The sequence below is a fragment of the Akebia trifoliata genome, chromosome 8 (assembly GCF_017979445.1).
Source record: "Akebia trifoliata isolate Shusen 1 chromosome 8, ASM1797944v1, whole genome shotgun sequence".
NCBI lineage: Eukaryota > Viridiplantae > Streptophyta > Magnoliopsida > Ranunculales > Lardizabalaceae > Akebia > Akebia trifoliata.
The window spans coordinates 50427657-50452026 of record NC_141382.1 but is presented as its reverse complement, the minus strand read 5'-3'; the positions used below and the strand labels follow the sequence as shown (position 1 = coordinate 50452026).

At 36.1% G+C, this 24370-nt stretch overlaps 1 protein-coding gene and 1 long non-coding RNA gene across 2 annotated transcripts; one reads left to right on the top strand and one right to left on the bottom strand.

The window, feature by feature from the left end:
* Positions 1-2460: 2460 nt before the first annotated feature.
* LOC147397570 (uncharacterized) lies at positions 2461-5927 on the bottom strand. The gene is made up of 4 exons (XR_015180696.1): positions 5446-5927; positions 5198-5299; positions 4334-4399; positions 2461-3295 (listed from the first exon to the last, which is right to left on the bottom strand). It is a non-coding gene; the product is annotated as an uncharacterized LOC147397570 (long non-coding RNA).
* A 2162-nt stretch (positions 5928-8089) lies between these two features.
* Positions 8090-11335, top strand: LOC147397569 (uncharacterized). The gene is made up of 3 exons (XM_086450209.1): positions 8090-10063; positions 10283-11168; positions 11250-11335. Exons 1-3 carry the CDS (start codon positions 8090-8092, stop codon positions 11333-11335), a joined length of 2946 nt encoding a protein of 981 aa, XP_086306335.1.
* Positions 11336-24370: the final 13035 nt, after the last annotated feature.

The window sequence follows — 24370 nt, the reverse complement described above, 5'->3', positions numbered from 1 at the left end:
TCCAACAAGAAAGTGAAAAAATTGAAATCCCTAAGTCACCACCCAACAACACACTAAAAACCGAAGAAGAAGAAGAAGACGAAGATGGAGATCGATTGCAAGAAACTCAGCAAAAAAATTTTAAAAAAAATTATTAAACAAATAAAAGTGCAAAAAAATTAAAAAACAAGGGTTTGTGATTTGTTACCTTAGGGTTTCTGTCGAGCTCTTCGTTTGTGTGAGTCTTCGTCTGTTTTAGAGAGAGAAGAGAGAGAGAGAGAGAGAGAGAGAGAGAGAGAGAAGAGGGATTAGAGATGAGGAAGAAGCGCTGTAAAGAGAAAGAGAAGAGAGGGTAGAAACGAAGAAGATGAATTTTCTTTCGTTCTGATTTTCTTTCGTCTTCGTTTCTTTCGGTTTTGTTTAGCAAGCAAGTCGATTGATGTTCGAGATCGAAGATGAACACAAGAAGATTTCTCTCAGATTTCTCTCTGCATTTCGGCTGAAATTTCGTTTGAAATTAGATCTGAAATTTGCGAAGAAGACGAAGTTTCGGCTGAGGCTGAAATTTCGTTTTTATTTTTTATTTGTTTTTTGTTAACGGGGAGGTAGTTGTAAATATAGAAACTTCATCGTTTTAAAAATGGGTCGCGATCTGGACCGTAGATTTAACGAATATCGAATGGCTGAAATGGTGAGTCGTGATGTGAGTCGCAATATGTGTCGTAGGAACCCGACCCATATATATATATAGGGTCAGGTTCAAAGGACAACCATTTCTACACACATATAGACAACGTGTTTTGTCTTATATGGGCAAAAATGTTTGGAATGGACTGATTTTTTGTGAGGATGATCTCTGTGATGAGGGGATCATCCTGGCAAAAAATCATCCCATTCCAAAACTTCTAACCCCATCAAAATTGATTTACAAAAATTGGACGGTCTATAATTTTTCAACAAAAATGAATGAAGGTTATAATAATGAGCTGATTTTTTGCCAGGATGATCCCCTCATCACAGAGATCATTCTCACAAAAAATCAGCCCATTCCAAACATTTTTGCCCATATAAGACAAAACACGTTGTCTATATGTGTGTTGAAATGGTTGTCGTTTGAACCTGATCCATATATATATATATATAGGGTCACGTTCCTAAGACTTATATTGAGACTCACATTGCGACACACCGTTTTGTCTTATATGGGCAAAAATGTTTGGAATGAGCTGATTTTTTGTGAGGATGATCTCTGTGATGAGGAGATCATCCTGGCAAAAAATCATCCCATTCCAAAACTTCTAACCCCATCAAAATGATTTACAAAAATTGGACGGTCTATATTTTTCAACAAAAATTGGACGGTCTAGAAGTTTCATAATGAGCTGATTTTTGGCAAGGATGATCTCCTCACCATAGAGATCATCCTCACAAAAAATCAGCCCATTCCAAATATTTTTGCCCATATAGACAAAACGGTGTGTCTCGCAATGTGAGTCCCAATATGAGTCTTAGGAATGCTGTTCATATATATATATATATATATATATATAGGGTCAAGTTCAAAGGACAACCATTTCTACACACATATAGACAACGTGTCTTATATGGGCAAAAATGTTTGGAATGGACTGATTTTTTGTGAGGATGATCTCTGTGATGGAGGATCATCCTTGCCAAAAATCAGCTCATTATGAAACTCTAGACCGTCCAATTTTTGTTGAAAAATTATAGACCGTCCAATTTTTTGTAAATCAATTTTGATGGGGTACAAGTTTTGGAATGGGATGATTTTTTACCAGGATGATCCCCTCATCACAGAGATCATCCTCACAAAAAATCAGTCCATTCCAAACATTTTTGCCCATATAAGACAAAACACGTTGTCTATATGTGTGTAGAAATGGTTGTCCTTTGAACCTGACCCATATATATATATATAATATATATATGGACAGCGTTATTACGACCCCCATTACAACCCCCTTTGCGACTCACCGTTTGTCTTATATGGGCAAAAATGTTTGGAATGGGCTGATTTTTTGTGAGGATGATCTCTGTGATGAGGGGATCATCCTGGCAAAAAATCATCCCATTCCAAAACTTCTAACCCCATCAAAATTGATTTACAAAAATTGGACGGTCTGTAATTTTTTAACAAAAATCGGACGGTCTAGAAGTTTTGGAATTGGATGAATTTTTGCCAGGATGATCTCCTCACCATAGAGATCATCCTCACAAAAAATCAGCCAATTCCAAACATTTTTGCCCATATAAGACAAAACGGTGTGTCGCAAAGGGGGTCGTAATGAGGGTCGCAGGAACGCTGCAATTTATCCCTTATTCAGACATGGAAAGATTTACAGGACTTGAAGCAGCAATTTGGCATGGAGAAGTATGAGTATTTGGTGAGAACGAGTGCAGCCATTCATCTAGACAACAATAAATATTTTTTTTACCTCTAATTGGATTTGGTTCAACTCATATCATCACCACAAGTGCAACTCATAAAAAACAGGATGAGCGTATTGAACTCTTTACGAATAGAAATTATGAAACTTGGAGTAAAAATGAAATAAGCTTTGACGGTACTAAGGTTCCTAGACCATGAATGTGGTCATACATGAAGATTGGAAACTGATAATCATCTCCAAGCTATTAAAAAGTCATAATGGTAACAAATCATCCTCGACTATACTATTTAGAAGTGGAATGCATTAGCAAAAGTGGTGAAGTTCCACTCTAAAGTGTATCAGTCTTATCATATATTGTTCAAAATAGAGCTGAAGATAATAAACAATGCATCGTTCCACACAAAATTGAAATTTTACATCAGTAGTTGGAGTTTCCCAAAATAAATTCAAATGGTACAACAATCAGGAGAAAATATCATCCAAGTTAAAGAGGTAATATATCATTTAACCAACGACAATTTTATAAATAAATTACATAACACACAATTATATAATGGAATGAAGGAATGTGATTCATTTAACCATAATTTGGGATCTCATAAAAAAATTATTGAAAATTTTGGTGATATTACAAGATTTCTTAGATGGATCCATACAGAAAATACAAATTACAAATGTCTATTCTAGTCCTCAATTTCTAATTTATCTAATTTTTATTTCAAATTATTACAAAGATTTACAATATGTTTGTACAACGGTGAATCCTTCCACCAGTTTGAGCCGCGGCCGTTGATGATACCTTCACCTTGAATTGTAATCCCTCTCAGCTTTGTGAATTCAAGCCATTGAAACAATTCTGAACCCCAAGCTTTGAAGCTTGTTGGAGCAATGATGGTACCATCCAACTGCAAGAGATCCAACATTTCAATACTAAAACACCAAATAAAGATATTGGTACACAATTTAGATGTTATTTGTAATTCAACATTATCCTATCCTTGCAAAAAATTACCAATTGCAACATCAATAGCCACAAGCATAGCTTTCATCTTTCCCAACACTCTCTCTTATAATCACTAATGAACAAACCAATGAGGGAGGCAAACATGAACTATTTTATTTTAGTATTTGATTTGTAACAATATACAAAATTCAGTCACACAAAAACTTGTCAAGCCTTAATATTAAAAAAAACACAACTATGGTAACAATTGAATCACACTTACACTGTTTTCCTAGCTAATCTCCTCTCTTTGTCAATAACAATCTGTTATACTTTAAGAACAAAAATTAGTAAACTTTAGGCTACATCGAGGCCTTATTACCCTGTCTGATTCTGTAGTAACGGACATACAAATTTACCAATACATGCAAACTTAAGAAAATGATAACCGTATAATGATGTTCAATTAACTAAATTACCTGGTAACTCTTATTGGTGGTGGTGATAATGTTGTCACGGGTCAAAAGACCCAACTCCTCATCCCGCTTTCATGTTTTCCCTCACTGAAGGCAATATCAAATCCACACACTTTTTCTCTTGCAAGCAACAACATATTTCCATATCTTTTAAGGAATAAACTTCCTCTTCACATGTTTAGGAACAGATGCTTCAAGTAAGCCATTTTCCCCTAAATAAAATCCTAATTCTCCCAAAAATCCCCACTAAACTCTACAATGAGACATGAATTGAGTGAATTCGAACCAAGAACACAATTTCAACACATACCCAAATAAAAAATATGAACTTTTGATAATTTTAGGGAATTTTTTTCACAAAATACATGCTCATCTAGCAGAATTGAATTATAGTTAAAGTAAAACCAATTTATAAATAACCCTTTTAATTCTCAAATACAGAACTAAAGGGGGTGCCTCAAGAACGATCCCAATTCCATAAATAAAATCAGGAAAGAAAACTCTAAATGAGAGAGAGAACAAACCAAGGGGGTGTTCCAACTTGAAGGAGCTTTTGGTCGTCATAGAGAGTCTTCTATTGCGACTTTTCTCTGCGATTTTCAAACATCGAAAGAACATATAAGAGATAAAGATCACCAACAAAGAATATTGACTCAGAAACAAGAGAAACGCCACATCACTATTTCTTACACCAAGTATACATAAAAAATGGTGGAAGAATACAAATTGAAAAAAGAATTAAAGTTGTAGCCATTGATCTCCATCTATGAAATTTCTATCTAGAAAAGGTCTTGCTTCATCTAGAGAACATCCATCAGCAGTGCAGACAAAGGTTGAAGTTGGTAGCAACAATGGATGTAGCAGTGGCAGTGGGGGGTGATTGATGTTTCTCATTATGATATTTAATCATCATAATGGTAATTCAAACCTTACGAAAAGAATGAACTTGCTCTGAAATCAAAATCAAGACGGTGGAGCAGATTCCACATCATGGTGTGGCCTTGATGAAATCGACATAACTATGATAAGGGGAACTGGAATCCCTCAGCCGAGACAAAGTCATCCATTTTAAAAACTTGGATATCTCACCCAAGAAAACCCCAAAATTGTATTCGTCAACTCCCTCTCACAATTACATCCAAATTTATAAACTTCTCTAATACTAGATTTCCTAATTCTAAGAAAATCAAAATAAGGAAGATCCAAATGCAAATGAACAACTTCCTAAAATTATTTAATAACAACAAAATCCTATTTCCATTTAAGATATATATTCTACTAAAGGAAAATAAATCTAAGATAACTTGCTTTCATCACCTTGGATTTCCATTATTAAGGGACTAGGACAGTACAAAACTCCAAGATTAGAGAGAGGGAGAGGAACTTACAAAAAGAACAGCTTCTAAACTATAAGGTGATGCCCGTCGTGCAAGACTAAAAGCGTGATCAGCTTCTAAGTAATCTACCAGCTCAAAATATGCTTTTCCAACCTGTATCCAAATGTTAAAATCTTAAATGCTCCAATTCTAATAGAATTATATGGAAAAAGGGAAATTTATAGAACTAGAATCATGCAAACAACTAATCAAAATTATTCATTACTTAACTGATTTTAAACAATTTCTTGCTAAATTACATGTTAGAGTGAGATAATGGAGGGAGGGATGGACGAGTTGGGTTTCTGTCGAGCTGGGGTTCAGCCTAGCTCTTCGTTTCTTCGCAACGAATTAGAGAGAGAGAGAGAGAGATGAGGAAAACGGTGATGTGAGTTTGAAGAGGAAGAAGACGACGAAGATGGAGATCGGTTAGAAACAAAGAAGAGGAAGAAGAAGACGAAGATGGTTCACTCTCTGTCGAAGAGGAAGAGAGTGAAGAAGAAGACGAAGATCGATCTCGATCTGTCGAAGAGGAAGAGAGTGAAGAAGAAGATGAAGATGGAGATCTCAGCCGTTCGAACGCAGGGCAGAGAGTGAAGAAGCAGACGAAGATCGATCTCAGATCTGTTTTTTTTTTTTTACGGGGAGGCGTTTGCAAATAACGAAAATTCGTTATTTTACAATCGATTGTACCGCTACACCCGATCTGGACCGCTGATCTGCGCAAAATCTGACGGCTGATTTCGTGTGTCGCGATGAGGGTCGAAATGGGGGTCGTTGGAACGCGACCCTATATATATATATAGGGGGGCGTTCAAGGGCCAACTTTTAGCAAACTTTTTGGCAAAACATTTTTCAAAACATAGGTTAGAGATTTTGGAATGGGCTGATTTTTGGTGAGGATGATCTCTACGGTGAGGAGATCATCATCACCAAAAATCAGCCCATTCCAAAACTTCTAACCCCATCAAAAACAGTTTATAAAAAATGGACGGTCCACGATTTTTCAACTTATAAACATGGGCTAGAAGTTTTGGAATGGGCTGATTTTTGGTGAGGATGATCTCCTCACCGTAGAGATCATCCTCACCAAAAATCAGCCCATTCCAAAACCTCTAACCTATGTTTTGAAAAATGTTTTGCCAAAAAGTTTGCTAAAAAGTTGGCCCTTGAACGCCACCCATATATATATATATATATATATATATATATCGGTCACGTTCCGTATACCCCTATTACGACTCACATTGCGACACACTGTTTTGTCTTATATGGGAAAAAATGTTTGGAATGGGCTGATTTTTTGTGAGGATGATCTCTATGGTGAGGAGATCATCCTTGCCAAAAATCAGCTCATTATGAAACTTCTAGACCGTCCAATTTTTGTAAATCAATTTTGATGGGGTTAGAAGTTTTGGAATGGGATGATTTTTTGCCAGGATGATTCTCTCATCACAGAGATCATCCTCACAAAAAATCAGCCTATTCCAAATATTTTTACCCATATAAGACAAAACGGTGTGTCGCAATGTGAGTCATAATAGGGGTCGTAATAACGCTGTCCTATATATATATATATATATATATATATATATATATATATATATATATATAGGGGAGCGTTCGGCATACAAAATAAGGGGGACAAATCGTGTCCTGATGATCTATGTCATTACATCGCGCTCGATCCAGCAGCTGCCATCTATTTCATATAGTTAAGTGAATAAGTTGCTTTTATTTACAGTGTCCTCCCTCATTGTTTTAAGTTTTAGTGTCAACTCCCTGTGACCATTTAAAACGGGGAAAGCAAAGAGCTCTCGATCTTCCTCTCCTTCTCTACTCTCTCTAACCTGAAAACCCTAAAAAGCCTAAACTGAACTGAACCTCTCACTCACTCTCTCGATCAAGCTCACTCACGTCGCAGGCCTCTCTCACTCAAACGAAGTTTCTCTCGGCCTCTCTCTCACTCTCTCAAGACCTCTCTGAGCAGAGGAAGCGTGGGCATTAGAGACAAAATTTTCACCCTTTTTATGTTTCCTCTATCCTTGAACTCTTAAAACTAAATTTCTGGGCAGAGGAAGCGTGGGCACGAACGAGAGACCAAAATATCTAAGTCCTCGAGTTGACTTACTAAATTGACATGCAAGTCTAAACTTTAAAAATAATCTCCTTATGCATCAAATTGACTTACTAATTTTTTTTTTTTTTTTTATTTGTTTAAAAATTCGTTGTCTTAAATCTGATCTCTGTCACAAAATCATGAGGGTTGAGCGTTACTTGACCGGCATGGCAGTCCACCTTGGGCCCAAGACACTTATTAGTAAGCTTGAATAAGTCTTGAATGGGTATCTCGCCGACTATTAAAGGGCATTTATGATAATTAAAAACTATTTCAACTAAGAATAGGAATCCAGTCAAGTGTCCTGTTACTAACTAAGGTCAGGTGGCACATTATTTTATGTCACGTGGCATTTTTGGTGACCCATTAACCGGATGGATATGTGATCCATCCTTTTGTGAATCTACACACAAAAGATCAGTTTGATTGGTGATGTGCCCCATTGATAATATAATCATCTTAACGATAATTTCTAATTATTGAATTTAAATTCTTTTTCAAGAGATTGGATCTAGTGCATACAAGTTATTAAACACTATGATTTCAGATATGTAGGTTCACAAAGGGATGGACCACGTATCCATATGGTTAGTGGGTCTCAAAAATGCCATGTGGCATAAAATGGGGTGCCACCTGACCTTTGTTAAGAACGGGAGACTTAACTCGATCCCTATTCTTCAACTCATTGACTACCTAGTTTCAACAGCCATGTAACTAATTGACTACAAATAATAAGACTTCCTCAACCATTTGCACAGTTAGAACAAACCAACAATTTCACACCCATGGACTTCCATCCACTTCTTCTTCTTCTTCTTGTCTTACTCCTCACTCAACTCTCCAACTCCGTCACTCATGGCTGCCACGAAGATGAAAGAATATCTCTCGTGAACTTCAAATCCTTCCTCACTGATCCTTCGGGTCGCTTATCCTCCTGGGTAGGAAAAAACTGTTGCAATTGGAATGGAATTCATTGTTCTGAGTCCTTCCATGTCATCGGTGTCGACCTTCAAAACCCTAAACCAGAGAATTTCATGCGTAACATCAATTCAGAACTCATCCCCATTTCCTCCGGATCCACTATTTCCATTAATGGAACAATTTCTCCCTCTCTTTTCAACCTTCATCATCTAGAGTATCTTGATCTAAGTTTCAACAATTTCCAATTCTCCAAAATACCTCTTCAGATGGCTAATCTCAAACGTCTCTCTTATCTTAACCTCTCGAATGCCAAGTTTTCAGGATCCATTACAACACAATTTGCCAACCTTTCTTTCTTGCGATACCTCGATGTCTCTTGCTCTTCACTAATTAGTGACTACTCAACTATTTCCATTGATTTTACAACCTTGAAAGAATCCATGGGGTACCTATATTCGTACTTTTCTAGTAGTCACATTTCTTCAACAGATTTGAGTTGGTTGAGAGGGTTGGTCAATCTCAAGGGCCTCAGTTTGAAAGGTGTTGATCTATCTCTAGCATCTTCAAGGAAGGGTTGGGCAAAGCCGATATCGTTTCTTTCTGATTTAAGGCTGCTTGTTCTCTCTGATTGTAAAATTTCTGGTCCAATTCCAATTTTTGAATTCCATAATCTCACAAGTTTGAATACTCTCAGAATGAATTTCAATTTTCTCACCTCCAAATTCCCAATTCAACTAGCTAATTTCACTTCTCTTTCCACCCTTGACCTCATAAGCTGTCATTTACAAGGCTCAATTACTTACCTTCCTCGTCTACAACAACTTTATGTGGATGCCAATCCCGATCTCATAGTGGATCTCTCTTGGATGCTTGCTCTCCCTTGGCCAAATCTTCAAAACTTTTCCATTGCATATACTAATGTTACTGGATCGATTTCTCCATCAATTTCGAACATCTCACAATTGGTCACCTTCGATGGAACAAATTGTGGGATTCAAGGATCCTTACCTAATTCGATTTCAAATCTTTCAAATTTACAACATCTACACCTCAGTTTCAACAACATAACAGGTTACCTCCCTTTCTCAACCTCTAGTCCTGATAATCTCCAAGTTTTAAAATTGGCTCAAAACAGTTTAGAAGGACCCATCCTAGAATCTATTTGTGAGATTTCATCTCTTCAACATCTTCATTTGGAAAGTAACAACATTAGTGGAAGAATGCCCACTTGCATCGGCAATCTTTCAAACCTCCAAACATTTCAGATTATTAAAAACTCTATGGAAGGAACCGTGTCATTAATATCTTTGTTCCATAAGTCCAATCCAATTACGATAGGTCTTAGCTTGACTGGGCTAACTGTAGAGACATTTCAATACCCATTTCCATCCAATTTTAGCCCAATGGAGCTAAAACTACGATCATGCAATTTGAATGGATCAATCCCAGATTTCATTTGTAATTTGACCGAGCTTTCTTTCTTAGATTTGGCTGCAAACAACCTAATAGGAACTATCCCTTCTTGTGTCTTCAAACTCCCAAACCTCTCTTACTTAGATCTCTCGGGCAACAAACTCTATGGAACTCTACCACATTCTCTTCATCTCAAGTCCAATTGGATACTTACAACATTAGATTTAGACAATAACGAGTTTCAAGGCCCTCTTCCGCTTCCACCTAAGAAAGTTGAAGTTCTTGATCTTTCATTCAACAAATTCTTGGGAGGAATCCCGATTGAGATTGGTGAAAGATTATCAAAGGCAAAGTTTGTTTCTTTGTCAGGAAATAAACTTTCGGGTCCAATTCCAACCTCTATATGCTCACCAGGCTATGTTATGGTGAGTCTTAATCTCTCACACAACCAACTTTCTGGGCCAATACCTTCTAGCCTTAAACATTGCAATTCTCTTATTTCTCTCAGCCTCCAAGGAAACTCTCTCACTGGAAATGTCCCGAATGAACTTGAATGGGCGAAAAATCTCAAAGTACTACAATTGTACGACAATAATTTGGAAGGCCCATTTCCTAGTTTCATTCGATAACTTCATGACTTGCAGGTTTTGAACTTAAGAAACAACAATTTTCATGGAAGTATTCCTGTTTTCGTTGGCGACCTCCAAAATCTTCAAATTCTAGTGTTATCTTCAAACTTGTTCAATGAATCGCTCCCCAAAGAGATTACTTTTCTTCATAAACTCCAATTCCTAGACTTGTCAAGTAACAAACTCTCAGGTCACCTTCCTCATAACATAAGCAATTTGGAGATGCTAATGAGTCGACCCAAGACTAGAATCTTACTTGGTTATGAGACTTCATTCAAGTATTCAGGGGTGCAATTGCAAATTGTGACAAAAGGGATTGCTCAACTGCTCGAGTTGGTATTCAATGACCTCAGTGGAATTGATTTCTCGTGCAATGCTCTCTCAGGGAACATCCCACAAGAAATTGGTCTACTAAAGGGGCTTTACATGCTTAATCTATCGCATAATTTTTTCTCGGGTTCAATCCCTGCTAGTGTTGGAGACATGGTGGGATTAGAATCATTGGATCTAAGTTTCAACCATTTGAATGGAATGATCCCACAAAGTTTGACTTCGATGGACTTTCTGTCCACTATGAATTTGTCTTATAACAATTTGAGTGGAAGAATTCCAACAGGAATTCATTTTGATACCTTGAGTTTAGATGGGTCGGCTTTCATTGGCAATGAATTGTTGTGTGGAATCCCCACAAGGAAGGTCTGTGATGGTTATTCTGATGCAGATGCTAACAAGGAAGAGGAAGACGAAGAGGTTGGGAAAGGGAAGTGGTTGTTGTATGGGGTGGTTGTATTGGGTTATGGGGTTGGATTATGTGGTCTTTTCTTGATTTTGGCTTTGAAACAAAAATGGTGGTTTAAGTATTGGGGATGTGTTGATAACTTGGCGTTGGAAATAGTTGGATGTATGTCGAAAAAGCGATAGAAATCTCTTAGATGACGATGAATTATGGCGTGCTATTTGTTTGGTTTGTTTTGATTTTCAGCTGTTATAGCTTTATTCGCCCATCCTGAACTGTGGGTTCAAGGCACACTAAGCTGCATTGCAAATCTGTGCAATGGTAGCCCATAGTGATACCACAAACACAGATGTGTTCGACGTGTACTTGTGCCTCACGCATGTTTGATATTTCATAAATGTACTATTGAATATGATTATGAGCTTTTACTATGTAAAATTTTAATTTATGTATTTCTGTAGTGATAAGAAATGGTCTTTTTTATTGCTCGTTTTTTTTCATTGTTTTTAGAGATGGAAATGTAGAATGAAATCAAGAAACATCACATGAAAAATTCTCACCGATGGGTTGAAGTAAAAATAATATGAACAAATTTCATTGAAAATGAGTGAAAAATGCATTAGGTTGGAAATTCCAATTGGATTGCCCCTACATACTAGCTACAAAAAATATGTTGCACTATAAACACTTGGATGTTTGCAGTTTGCAATATTGGAGTGCAAACTATAGAAGGGCAAACAAGCCTGGGATTCACCCCCTAGATTCCAAATATTTGTTTGCCTAAGTTGTTTCTAAAAACTGATTTCTACAAATTCTATGTTCAATTCTATTTGGTAAAAATCTAGCAAAAAATACTTAAATAATGCTATAATTCATGTACAAAATTTGGTAAAAAGTTAAACAAGGAAACCATGTAATGTAAGCAATCCATCTGTGTTAAATCACATCTTCTTGAACAGAAAGTGTGTTTAATCACAACTGTAAAACTCAATGAGTCAATTTGAGGGACTCAACTCAACTAAATCAATGTGTGAGTCACAAAACAACTCGATTGGTTGGACTTGGGAGCTAAGTTAAAGATTTAAAAAAATAGTATTAAACCCTAAATTTTTCCATATTCTTGGAATGTGGACTTCACATTTAAAATTACTTAAGATACCTTAATAATGCAAGCAATACCTTGATAACAAATATGTTAATATAACTCTGGTTCTACGAAATATTTGTTTGCCTACTAAATAATTCCCAGACTTAAATGTGAAGAATTTTCGTAGTTAATAACTTAATCAATAACATATTCTAATTTCGTGCCATGGTTGTGATGATGAAGAGTTGTTGTTGTTGTTATTATTATTTTGATGATGGGTTTTCTAGACTATAGGCTCGACTAGAAGGGGTGAGGCAACTAGCCTCTTAGAACACCAAATATCGCTCAAATCCCCCGGGTACATGCAACACCCCACAAGCCACATGTATTAGGTAAGTAGGGATAAATCCCTATGGGTGACCCATGAGGGGGCTTAAACTCCATATCTCTTCTTTTTTAAGAACTATTATTATCAGTGTATATGATGAAATAATAGGAGGTTTATGATGCTTTTGTGGGAAATAAAACCTACTCTAACCTAAGGGAACAAGAAGAGTAGAAGAAATTGTCTTAGGGTCATTATCTATTTTTATTTGGATTAAGAAGATGAGTTTAAAACAAAACCCTTCCCCAAAAGAACAAAAAAAAAAGAGAAGCTGAATTAGATGGGAATGAAATTACAAGGAACTGGTCATTTAATTAACATGATTTTTGGACGCTAAACTCTCATTTTAGAAGACGGAGAAAGCATTTGAGGAAGAAATACTTGTGAGCTATTCTAGGATAATACTTGCAAGAGATAGTGAATAGGTTTTTTGGAGTCTTGCAAATTAGTTTTGGTTGCAACCATTCAAGAATGATAATTATTGGAAGAATCCCATGAATAAGACGCCATCCTTGATTTTACCCCCACAATCAAGTTTTGATCTAAAAATGACCCAATCAACTCGAGACCCAGCCAAATCATCTCAACTCAATCAAGTTTAGAAGTGACTTGATGTACAAACTTAAATTGGCAGATGGAGCGATCAACTCAAGCTTTCCAAGTCAGATTTAAAACTATTTTTTTTTAATAAATAAACTAAAGTTCTAGGTACGGGCATCCTCTCTAGGGTTAAAGGTGGGGTATGTGAGAGGTAGCTGAGTTTAAACCTGATCTTCACATGCTTATCAAGGGAAAAAAAATACAAATTGAATTAAAAGGCATTCAGTTGGCTTGACTCAATTTGCATTCAAAGTCCAAGTTTTGAACATGTCCCTATCGGTCACATAAAAACACTTTCCCTACCAAGTAAGCAAAGTTTCAGACCTCCCATCCATGTGCATCCCAAAACATGATCTGGTCACAAAATTTTAAGATTTTTTTTAATACACTGTTAGATTTTAATTTAAGGACTTTGGTGGTCGCCACTTTAAAATTCTTGAAATAAGTCAAAAAACACACACACACACACATTAAAATTCTTGAAATAAGTCAAAACACACACACACACATATATATATGGGAGTGGTTCAGCAGCCCTAAAGTTTGCCAAATATTGTGCCAAACATTTTTCAAAACATAGGTTAGAAGTTTCGGAATGAGCTGATTTTTTGTGAGGATGATCTCTATGATGAGGATATCATCCTCACCAAAAATCAGCCTATTCCAAAACTTCTAATCCCATCAAAAGTGATTTACAAAAATTGGACGGTCCACGATTATTCAATTTGTAAACTAGGGTTAGAAGTTTCAAAATGAACTGATTTTTGGTGAGGATGATCTCTTCACAGCCTATTCCAAAACTTCTAACCCCATCAAAAGTAATTTACAAAAAATGTTTGGCAAACTTTAGGGTTGCCGAACCGCTCCCATATATATATAGGGGGCGGTTTGATAGCCCTAAAGTTTGCCAAGTTTTGTGCCAAACATTTTTCAAAATATGGCTTAGAAGCTTTGGAATGAGCTGATTTTTTGTGAGGATGATCTCTATGATGAGAAGATCATCCTCACCAAATATCAGTCTATTCCAAAACTTCTAACCCCATCAAAAGTGATTTACAAAAATTAAACGGTCCACGATTCTTCAACTTGTAAACTAAGGTTAGAAGTTTTAAAATGAGCTGATTTTTGGTGAATATGATCTCTTCACCGTAGAGATCATTCTCATAAAAAATCAGCCTATTCCAAAACTTCTAAACCCATTAAAAGTGATTTACAAAAAATGTTTGGCACAAAACTTGGTAAACTTTAGGGCTGTCGAACCGCTCCCATATATATATATATATATAGGGAAATGTTCAGCACCCTAAGTTTTACCACACACTTTAACAAACGTTTTTTGTCCTACATGGGTTATAAGTTTTGGAATGGGCTGATTTTTGGTGAGGATGATCTTTATGATTAGAAGATTATCCTCCCCAAAAATCAGCCCATTCCAAAATGTTTAGCCCCATGTTTACACGTTGAAAAATCGTGGACCGTCCATTTTTTGTAAACCATTTTTGATGGGGTTAGAAGTTTTGGAATGAGCTGATTTTTGGTGAGGATGATCTCCTCACCATAGAGATCATCCTCACCAAAAATCAGCCCATTCCGAAACTTCTAACCCATGTAAGACAAAACGCATTTGTTAAAGTGTGTGGTAAAACTTAGGATGCCGAACGGGACCCATATATATATATATATATATATTTCTTTTCTTTTTTTCAAAAATTATCTTTTAGATCGGAAGATTGGTCATAAAATCACATTTTATTTAGATAATAGGAATTTAAATATAAAAAAAGTAATTGTTTTAAATAAAATATATAAATCCTGGTTGACTTGACGGAGTTTTACTTGGATGAGATTTTCAGAGATTTTGAAAATCTCGTAAGAGTCATCACATTTATCTTTGCGAGATGCAACATAGTTGAGATGCCATGTTTCGTTCAAGGAAGATATCGAGATGATGTTTACTATACTTATTATCATTAACCTTTTAAAAATTCAGTACTGATTCTTTTTCTAGAGGCAATTTTGTCTTTGTACTCATAGGACCCATTAAACATTTTCAGAAAATATATGGGAGATCACATATTCCTACTAATTCAAATTAACTATCAATATCACAGTTCCAAATCTTGATATCATTCATGCTCTACACCATCTCATGAGACAAACGAGATGACATGATCTCCAAAATCACGCGTAGAGTGGAATAAGGGATCATGATATAAGGGAGTGCCCAATTCATTTTTTCCATTATAACTATTATTTGGGTGTTTTACAAAATAGGGTGAATAAAAAATCAAAATCATCATGTGGTATGCGTTTTTAAAATATTTGCAAGATAAGAGATATCTCCTATTTAACAATGGAAGGTTTTATCAAAGGGGTCTTGATCCGTAGACTCATGAAACGTGAACTCATACGTTCACACACAATCCCAACCATATATATGCCATATCCAATGGTTGGAATAAAAGATCTATCCTGAGAATACATTATAGATCTCTAAGATATATCTCAATCGTTGAATCTCACAGATACACGGTCAAGATTGTGTGTGAACATATGAGTTCGCTTTCATGAGCCTACCGATCCCAACCCTTATCAAAGAGGGACATGTCATCAATTTGGAAATAGAAGGGACATTTCAAATATCCCTTCTATTTCCAAATAAAAATAGTTAATATTATTTATCATTTTAAAAAACTTGTGAGAGAACTCTCCATCCATTTTCTATTGCATGAAGACCTATCAAAATGTCAGGATTTGTAAAAATAATTTATGATTGGAATGATCGCAACCAAGATTTTGAATGAAAAACACATTGCTATAACAATTTAATTTTTTTTTGAGAAAAATTATTTTGAATAATTCATATGTTGGGAAATAAGTTGGAGAATAATTCATAGAAAAAAAAGAAGACTTCTTAATAAATATACGAGTCATACTATAGTAACATAGAAAATTTGACATTGGTGTGCACAGAACCATAGATGCTTCTCACTCGTATCTCGATGAAAAGCATCTATGGTTTCGTAGACACATCCACGTCAGCAATATCTGAAACAATGTCAATTTCAATGTTGCTAAGACCAGCGTATTGAGTGTCAATGGGTACCCATTTAACTAGAATGAATTGAAATTAGTACCTAAAACTCTGATTGTAAATCCCATTTTGTTGGAATAGATTGAGAATTGAAACTGAGGAATTTTTGAAAGAGAATTTTTTATGATTCTAGATCTAGTTCTATTAATTTGATAATCCGAACCGAGAAAATTTAACAATTGCAATATTTGTTCCTATAACAACCGAACCAAAATTGACCCGTTGACACCTCTAGACCTCATGAGTAGTACTGGAATGGATGAATTCCTATGAAGTTCTTGTGTTGCTCTGCTCATCTTATTTATTGATTGTTCAAACTTGGTAGGTTTTAGAGAGTAGGTAAGTGGTAACTGAGATCATGGTTTAATTAAACTATTTGAATGTATACGAAACATTGCCCTCAAAACATTAAATGTATGAGGAATGTATTAAGGTATCGGCTGGTGCCATATCAATTTTTTATTGATCGAAACATTCAATCGATATGACATTTTAAACCTTGCTGGGATTAAGCTTAACCTTCATATGCTTATTATCAGAAAAAGATAAAAAAAAAAAGATTCTTTCTACTCGCTCAAGTCAAATCAAGAATTACCAAGTTGATTCAATTCTCATGCGAGTCCAAGTTTTAGAGTATATAAATTATGGATCAAAGAAATATGCTTTCAATACCACGTTCTTAAAAAAATTATTGCTGCCTATTGTTAGTTTATGACCCTCACTTGAGTTTTTTGGGGGTATCCTATAGGCGGGGGTGTGGGGGCTGAAGGCCCAAATTGACTTTTTTTTAGCGTCCATACAACTTTTGAGTGCATTTTTGTAATTAAAAACATGTGTTTTGCCCTAGAATGCCATATATTTTATAAGTTCAGAAACCCTAAAAGTTATATTGTATTTTCACAATTTTCATCAATAAAGAAATATCATCGCTATCCATGAACGTTGGCAAGTTTGATGAACAGATTCGGTTGCTATAGGAACGAGACACCGTTCTGGATTGCAACTCACTTTTTCAAGTCGTGGTCTAGAATGGTGTCCCATTCCTACAGTAACATAGGGTGGAATATTTTTATTGGATATTAAACACAGCGCCTGTCGTGTATAAAACGGCTTGATTAGGAGTACAATGTGTTCTAAATTCTAACCAAGAACGTGACACCTTACTTGATCCTCATTCTTTTTATAAATTCGAGATGCTGTTTAACACACATGGGCCCATAAGAGTGTGAGTCTCGGGGTCTGCAAAATCACACTCCCATGAAAATTACTGATGATCAGGTGCTGACGTACCTCCTACATTTGTGTACATTAAGGTAACGTGTATCTAACACACACACACACACACACACACCCCTTTGAATGTAACGTGTATCTCCCCTTCCTCAACTATCTGCACACTCAGATCAAACAAATAATTTCACACCCATGGAATTCCATCCACTTCTTCTTCTTCTTCTTGTCTTCCTCCTCTCTCAATTTTCCGACTCTCTTAGTCATGGTTTTCATGAAAACGAAAGAATCGCTCTCTTAAACTTCAAATCCTTCCTCACTGATCCTTTGGGTCGTTTATCTTCTTGGGAAGGAAAAAATTGTTGCAACTGGTATGGAATTCATTGCTCTTCCATAATTATTGACTACTCATCACTGTCCTGTAATTTCTCCACATCAAAAACATCCATGGTGGGCTACCCATTTTCTTACTTTTCTAGTAGTTACATTTCTTCAATAGATTTGAGTTGGTTGAGAGGGTTAGTCAATCTCAGGATGCTCCGTTTGACAGGTATTGATCTATCTGTGGCATCTTCAAGAAAGAATTGGGCAAAGCCGATGTCGTTTCTTTCTGATCTAAGGATCCTTGTTCTCTCTGATTGTAGAATTTCTAGTCCAATTCCAAATTTTGATGTCCAGAATCTCTCAAATCTACACTCTCTCCTAATGGATTTCAATTTCATCCGCTCCCAATTCCCAATTCAGCTAGCTAATTTCACTTCTCTTTCCACCCTTGACCTTGTAAGCTGTCATTTACATGGTTCAATTAATCACATTCCTCAACTACATCAATTTTACGTAGGTGGCAATCCCGATCTCATTGTAAATCTCACTTGGACTCCCTTGGCCAAAGTGCAAAATCTCACAAGACGAACAAGATGACTAGGACTAAATTTTGAAAATCTCAGACGAATGAGTAAAACTCGTCCAAGTCAACTAGGATTTTATATGTTCTAATTAAAATAAAGTATTTTAAAAAAATTTAAATACTTATTACCTAAATAAAATATGATTATATATATATGGGAAATATTCAGCACCAAACATTTTGGCAAAACATTTTTCAAAACATGGGTTATAAGTTTTGGAATGGGCTGATTTTTGGTGAGTTACAAGTTGAAAAATCGTGGACCGTCCATTTTTTGTAAACTAATTTTGATGGGTGAGGAGATTATCATCACAAAAAATCAGCCCATTCCAAAACTTCTAACCGCATCAAAAATAGTTTACAAAAAATGGACGGTCCACGATTTTTCAACTTGTAAATATGGGACTAGAAGTTTTGGAATGCGCTGATTTTTGGTGAGGATGATCTCCTCACCATAGAGATCATCCTCACCAAAAATCAGCCCATTCCAAAACTTCTAACCCATGTAGGACAAAAATGGTTAGCTAAAATGTTGGCCAAAATGTTTGGTGCTGAACGGGACCCTATATATATGTGAGGATGATCTCTACGATGAGGAGATCATCCTCACCAAAAATCAGCCCATTCCAAAACTTCTAACCCCATATTTACAAGTTGAAAAATCGTGGACCGTCCATCTTCTGTAAACTATTTTTGATGGGGTTAGAAGTTTTGGAATGGGCAGATTTTTGGTGATGATATCCCAATTCCAAAACTTCTAACCCATGTTTTGAAAAATGTTTTGCCAAAATGTTTGGTGCTGAACATTTCCCATATAGGGTCCCGTTCCCCACCCTAAGCTTTATCCTACACTTTAACAAACGTGTTTTGTCCTACATGGGTTAAAAGTTTTGAAAAAAACTGATTTTTGGTGAGGATGATCTCTATGGTGAGGAGATCATCCTCACAAAAAATCAGCTCATTCCAAAACTTCTAACCCCATCAAAAATGGTTTACAAAAAATGGACGGTCCACGATTTTTCAACTTGTAAACATGGGGCTAAACATTTCGGAATGGGCTGATTTTTGGGGAGGATGATCTTCTAATCATAGAGATCATCCTCACCAAAAATCAGCCCATTCCAAAACTTCTAAACCATGTAAGACAAAAAACGTTTGTTAAAGTGTAGGGTAAAGCTTAGGGTACTGAACATTTCCCATATATATATATGGGTCCCGTTCCCCACCCTAAGCTTTACCCTACACTTTAACAAACGTGTTTAGCCCCATGTTTACAAGTTGAAAAATCGTGGACCGTCCATTTTTTGTAAACTAATTTTGATGGGTGAGGAGATCATCTTCACCAAAAATCAGCTCATTCCAAAACTTTTAACCCCATAAAAAATGGTTTACAAAAAATAGATGGTCCACGATTTTTCAACTTGTAAACATGGGGCTAAAATTTTCGGAATGGGCTGATTTTTGGTGAGGATGATCTTCCAATCATAGAGATCATCCTCACCAAAAATCAGCCCATTCCAAAACTTCTAACTCATGTAGGACAAAACACATTTGTTAAAGTGTAGGATAAAACTTAGGGTGTTGAACATTTCCCTATATATATATATATAGGGGACGGTTCAACAGCCCTAAAGTTTGCCAAGTTCGATGCCAAACATTTTTCAAAATATGGGTTAGGAGCTGTGGAATGAGCTGATTTTTTGTGAGGATGATCTCTATGATGAGGAGATCATCCTCACCAAAAATCAGCCTATTCCAAAACTTCTAACCCCATCAAAAGTGATTTACAAAAATTGGACAGTCCACGATTCTTCAACTTATAAATTAGGGTTAGAAGTTTCAAAATCAGTTGATTTTTTGTGAGGATGATCTCTTCACAGCCTATTCCAAAACTTCTAACCCCATCAAAAGTGATTTACAAAAAATGTTTGGCACCAAACATATATATATATATATATATATATATAGGGAGCGGTTCGGCAGCCCTAAAGTTTGCCGAGTTTGGTGCCAAACATTTTTTGTAAATCACTTTTGATGGGGTTAGAAGTTTTAGAATAGGCTGATTTTTTGTGAGGATGATCTCTACGGTGAAGAGATCATCCTCACAAAAAATCAGCTCATTTTGAAAATTTTAAGCCTAGTTTACAAGTTGAAGAATCGTGGACCGTCCAATTTTTGTAAATCACTTTTGATGGGGTTAGAAGTTTTGGATTAGGCTGATTTTTTGTGAGGATGATCTCCTCATCATAGAGATCATCCTCACAAAAAATCAGCTCATTCTAAAGCTTCTAACCCATATTTTGAAAAATGTTTGGCACCAAACTTGGCAAACTTTAGGGCTGCTGAACCGTCCCCATATATATATATAGGGGGGCGTTCAAGGGCCAACTTTTTAGCAAACTTTTTGGCAAAACATTTTTCAAAACATAGGTTAGAGATTTTGGAATGGGCTGATTTTTGGTGAGGATGATCTCTACGGTGAGGAGATCATCATCACCAAAAATCAGCCCATTCCAAAACTTCTAACCCCATCAAAAACAGTTAATAAAAAATGGACGGTCCACGATTTTTCAACTTATAAACATGGGTTAGAAGTTTTGGAATGGGCTGATTTTTGGTGAGGATGATCTCCTCACCGTAGAGATCATCCTCACCAAAAATCAGCCCATTCCAAAACCTCTAACCTATGTTTTGAAAAATGTTTTGCCAAAAAGTTTGCTAAAAAGTTGGCCCTTGAACGCCACCCATATATATATATATATGGGAGCAGTTCGGCAGCCCTAAAGTTTGCCAAGTTTGGTGCCAAACATTTTTTGTAAATCACTTTTGATGGGGTTAGAAGTTTTGGAATAGGCTGATTTTTTGTGAGGATGATCTCTACGGTGAAGTGATCATCCTCACAAAAAATCAGCTCATTTTGAAACTTCTAACCCTAGTTTACAAGTTGAAGAATCGTGGACCGTCCAATTTTGGTAAATCACTTTTGATGGGGTTAGAAGTTTTGGAATAGGCTGATTTTTGGTGAGGATGATCTCCTCATCATAGAGATCATCCTCACAAAAAATCAGCTCATTCCAAAGCTTCTAACCCATATTTTGAAAAATGTTTGGCACCGAACTTGGCAAACTTTAGGGCTGCTGAACCGTCCCCTATGTATATATATATATATATATATATATCTCATTTCTTATTGATCTAAGGGTTATTGGTTATTGCTCTCTCTGATTGTTGAATTTCAGGTCCAATTCCGATTTTGGAATTCCAGAATCTCTCAAGTTTGAATACTCTACAAATGGATTCAATTCTCTCACCTCCCCAATCCCAATTCAACTCTCTAATTTCAGTTCTCTTTCCACCCTTGACCTCAAAAACTGTCATTTGCAAGGCTCAATTGCATACCTTGGTTGAATCTCCAAACGTTTTCCATCTCATCAAATAATGTTATCAGATTAATCCCTCCTTCAATCTCAAATGTCACACGTTTGGTCAACTTCATTGGACTAAATTGTGGGATTCAAGGATCCATACCTAGTTCAATTTTAAATCTTTCAAATTTACAACAACTAGACCTCGGGTACAACAACATAACAGGTTACCTCCCCCACTCAATCTCAATTCTTAATAAACTCCAAATTATAGCTTTACTCCAAAACAAATTAGAAGGACCCATTCCAGTTTCTATTTGCCAGATTTCATCTCTTCAACACATTAATTTTGGTTTAAAACCATTTCAATGGAAGAATACCAAGTTGCATCAGCAATCTTTCAAAACTTGAAATATTTTATGTTGCTCAAAACTCTTTGGAAGGCACTGTGTCATTGATATCTTTGTTTCAGAAGTCCAATCCATGTGCGATCCTTAACTGTAGAGGCATTTCAATCCCCCTTTCCATCTATCTTACAAATAAAAACGCTAGAATTACAATCGTGCCAGTTGAATGGATCTATCCCAGATTTTATTTGTAATTGGACCAAGCTTTCTCATTTAGATTTGTCTGTAAACAACCTAACAGGAACTATCCCCTCTTGTCTATTCAAACTCCCAAACCTCTCTTACTAAGATCTCTCATGCAACAAACTCCTTGGAATAACTACCACATTCACTACATTTCAAAAACTATATTGTACACACAACACTAGCTTTAAGTAATAACAACCTTCAAGGCCTTCTTCCTCTTCCCCCTGAGAATGTTGTAATTCTCCATATTTCATTTAATAAATTCTCAGGCGGATTCCCAAGCAGGTTTGGAGAAAGACTGTCTATGGCGAAGTTTGTTACCATGTCAGGAAATGAACTTTCTGGTCCAATTCCAACCTTCTATCTGTTCGCCAGGCTATGTTATGATGAATCTTAATCTCTCACACAACCAACTTTCCGGGTCAATACCTTCTAGCCTTAAGCCTTGCAATTTTCTTATTTCTCTCAGCCTCCAAGGAAATTATCTTACAGGAAAAGTCGCAAACAAACTTGAATGGGAAAAAAAATCTAAAAACACTACAATTGCACAATAACAATTTGCAAGGCCTATTTCCTAGTTTCATTTGACAACTCCATAACTTGCAAGTTTTGAACCTAAGAAACAACAATTTTCATGGAAGTATTCCTGCTTTTGTTGGCAACCTCCAAAATCATCAAATTCTGGTGTTAGCTTCGAACTCATTCAATGAATCGATCCCAAAAGAGATTACTTGTCTTCGTAAACTCCAATTCCTAAACTTATCGAGCAACAAACTCTCGGGTTTTGTTCCTTATAACCTAAGCAATTTGGAGGCACTAACGAGTCAACCCAAGACCAGAATCTTGCTTGGTTATGCAATCTTATCAAAGTATTCAGGGGTGCAATTGCAAATAGTGACAAAAGGGGTCACTCGGCAACTTGAGTTGGTATTCAACTAGATCAGTGGAATCGATTTCTCAAGCAATGCACTCTCGGGGAACATCCCACAAGAAATTGGTCTATTGAACAAGCTCAATCTATCACATAATTGTTTCTCAGGTTTGATCCCTAGTAGTGCTGGAGACATGGTGAGATTAGAATCATTGGATTTAAGTTTCAACCATTTGATCGGTGCGATCGCACAAAGTTTGACTTCGATTGACTTTCTTTCGAATTAGAATTTGTCTTATAACAATTTGAGCGGAAGGATTCCAACAGGATCTCATTTTGATACATTGAGTTGGGATGGGTCAGCTTTCATTGGTAATGAATTGTTGTGTGGACTCCCGAGAAGGAAGAGCTGTGATGGTGATTCCCATATAGATGCTAACGAGGAAGAAGATAAAGAGGTTGTGAGAATAAAATGGTTATTTTACAGTGTGGTTGAATTTTGAGTTCTTTTCTTTGTTTTGGCTCTGAAACAAAAATGGTGGTTTGAGTATTGGAGATGTGTTGATAACTTGGCGTTGAAAATGGTTGGAAGCAAGTAGGAAAAATAATGGAAATTTTGTTGATGAAGATGAATGAACTAGATGGCTTGTACTCTGTTTGAGGTTTGCAAGTTTTCTTTTTCTTTCTTTTTCGTTTTAGTTTTTGTATTGGTTTTTTTTTTTTTTTTTCAGCTGTTATACCCTTATAGCCTTGTTTTGTTTGCATAAGATTTCACCCCCAGAATAAATTTTTTTGTTTGCCGACATTATTTCTTAGAATTGATTTCAGAATCTATAATTAGAATCACATGCATTTTGCCGATTCTGTTACTATAGAATATTATGTACCCACGTACAAAACCATCAATTGAGCGCAATAATAGTAACAATAGAAAGAGATTTTTAATAATGCAATAAACGATTTAAGGTTTATTAAGTTTGATCTCAACTGGCCTCTTCATTGACTCAATCGGGCACTCGTTCAATTGGACACGTGATTCAATATGCTCAAAAAATAAGTTTTACTATCGGTTCAACTCATGAATGCTTGTGAAACTGACCCAACCTGGTTTTAGAGAGGTTGAAGATGAATTGTTTTTAGTTACAAAGAAGCAAAGGTTTTCTGCAATTGATTGAAGATAAGGGCATTTAAGTGACTTTGGTAACATTTTCAAAAGAAGTCATCAATTTGAAAAG

Coding starts and splice junctions, on each gene's coding strand:
- LOC147397569 (XM_086450209.1), top strand. CDS start 8,090: ATGGACTTCCATCCACTTCTTCTTCTTCTTCTTGTCTTACTCCTCACT. Junction 10,064..10,282: donor GCTCACCAGGCTATGTTATG/GTGAGTCTTAAT, acceptor CATGACTTGCAG/GTTTTGAACTTAAGAAACAA. Junction 11,169..11,249: donor GGCGTTGGAAATAGTTGGAT/GTATGTCGAAAA, acceptor TTTGATTTTCAG/CTGTTATAGCTTTATTCGCC.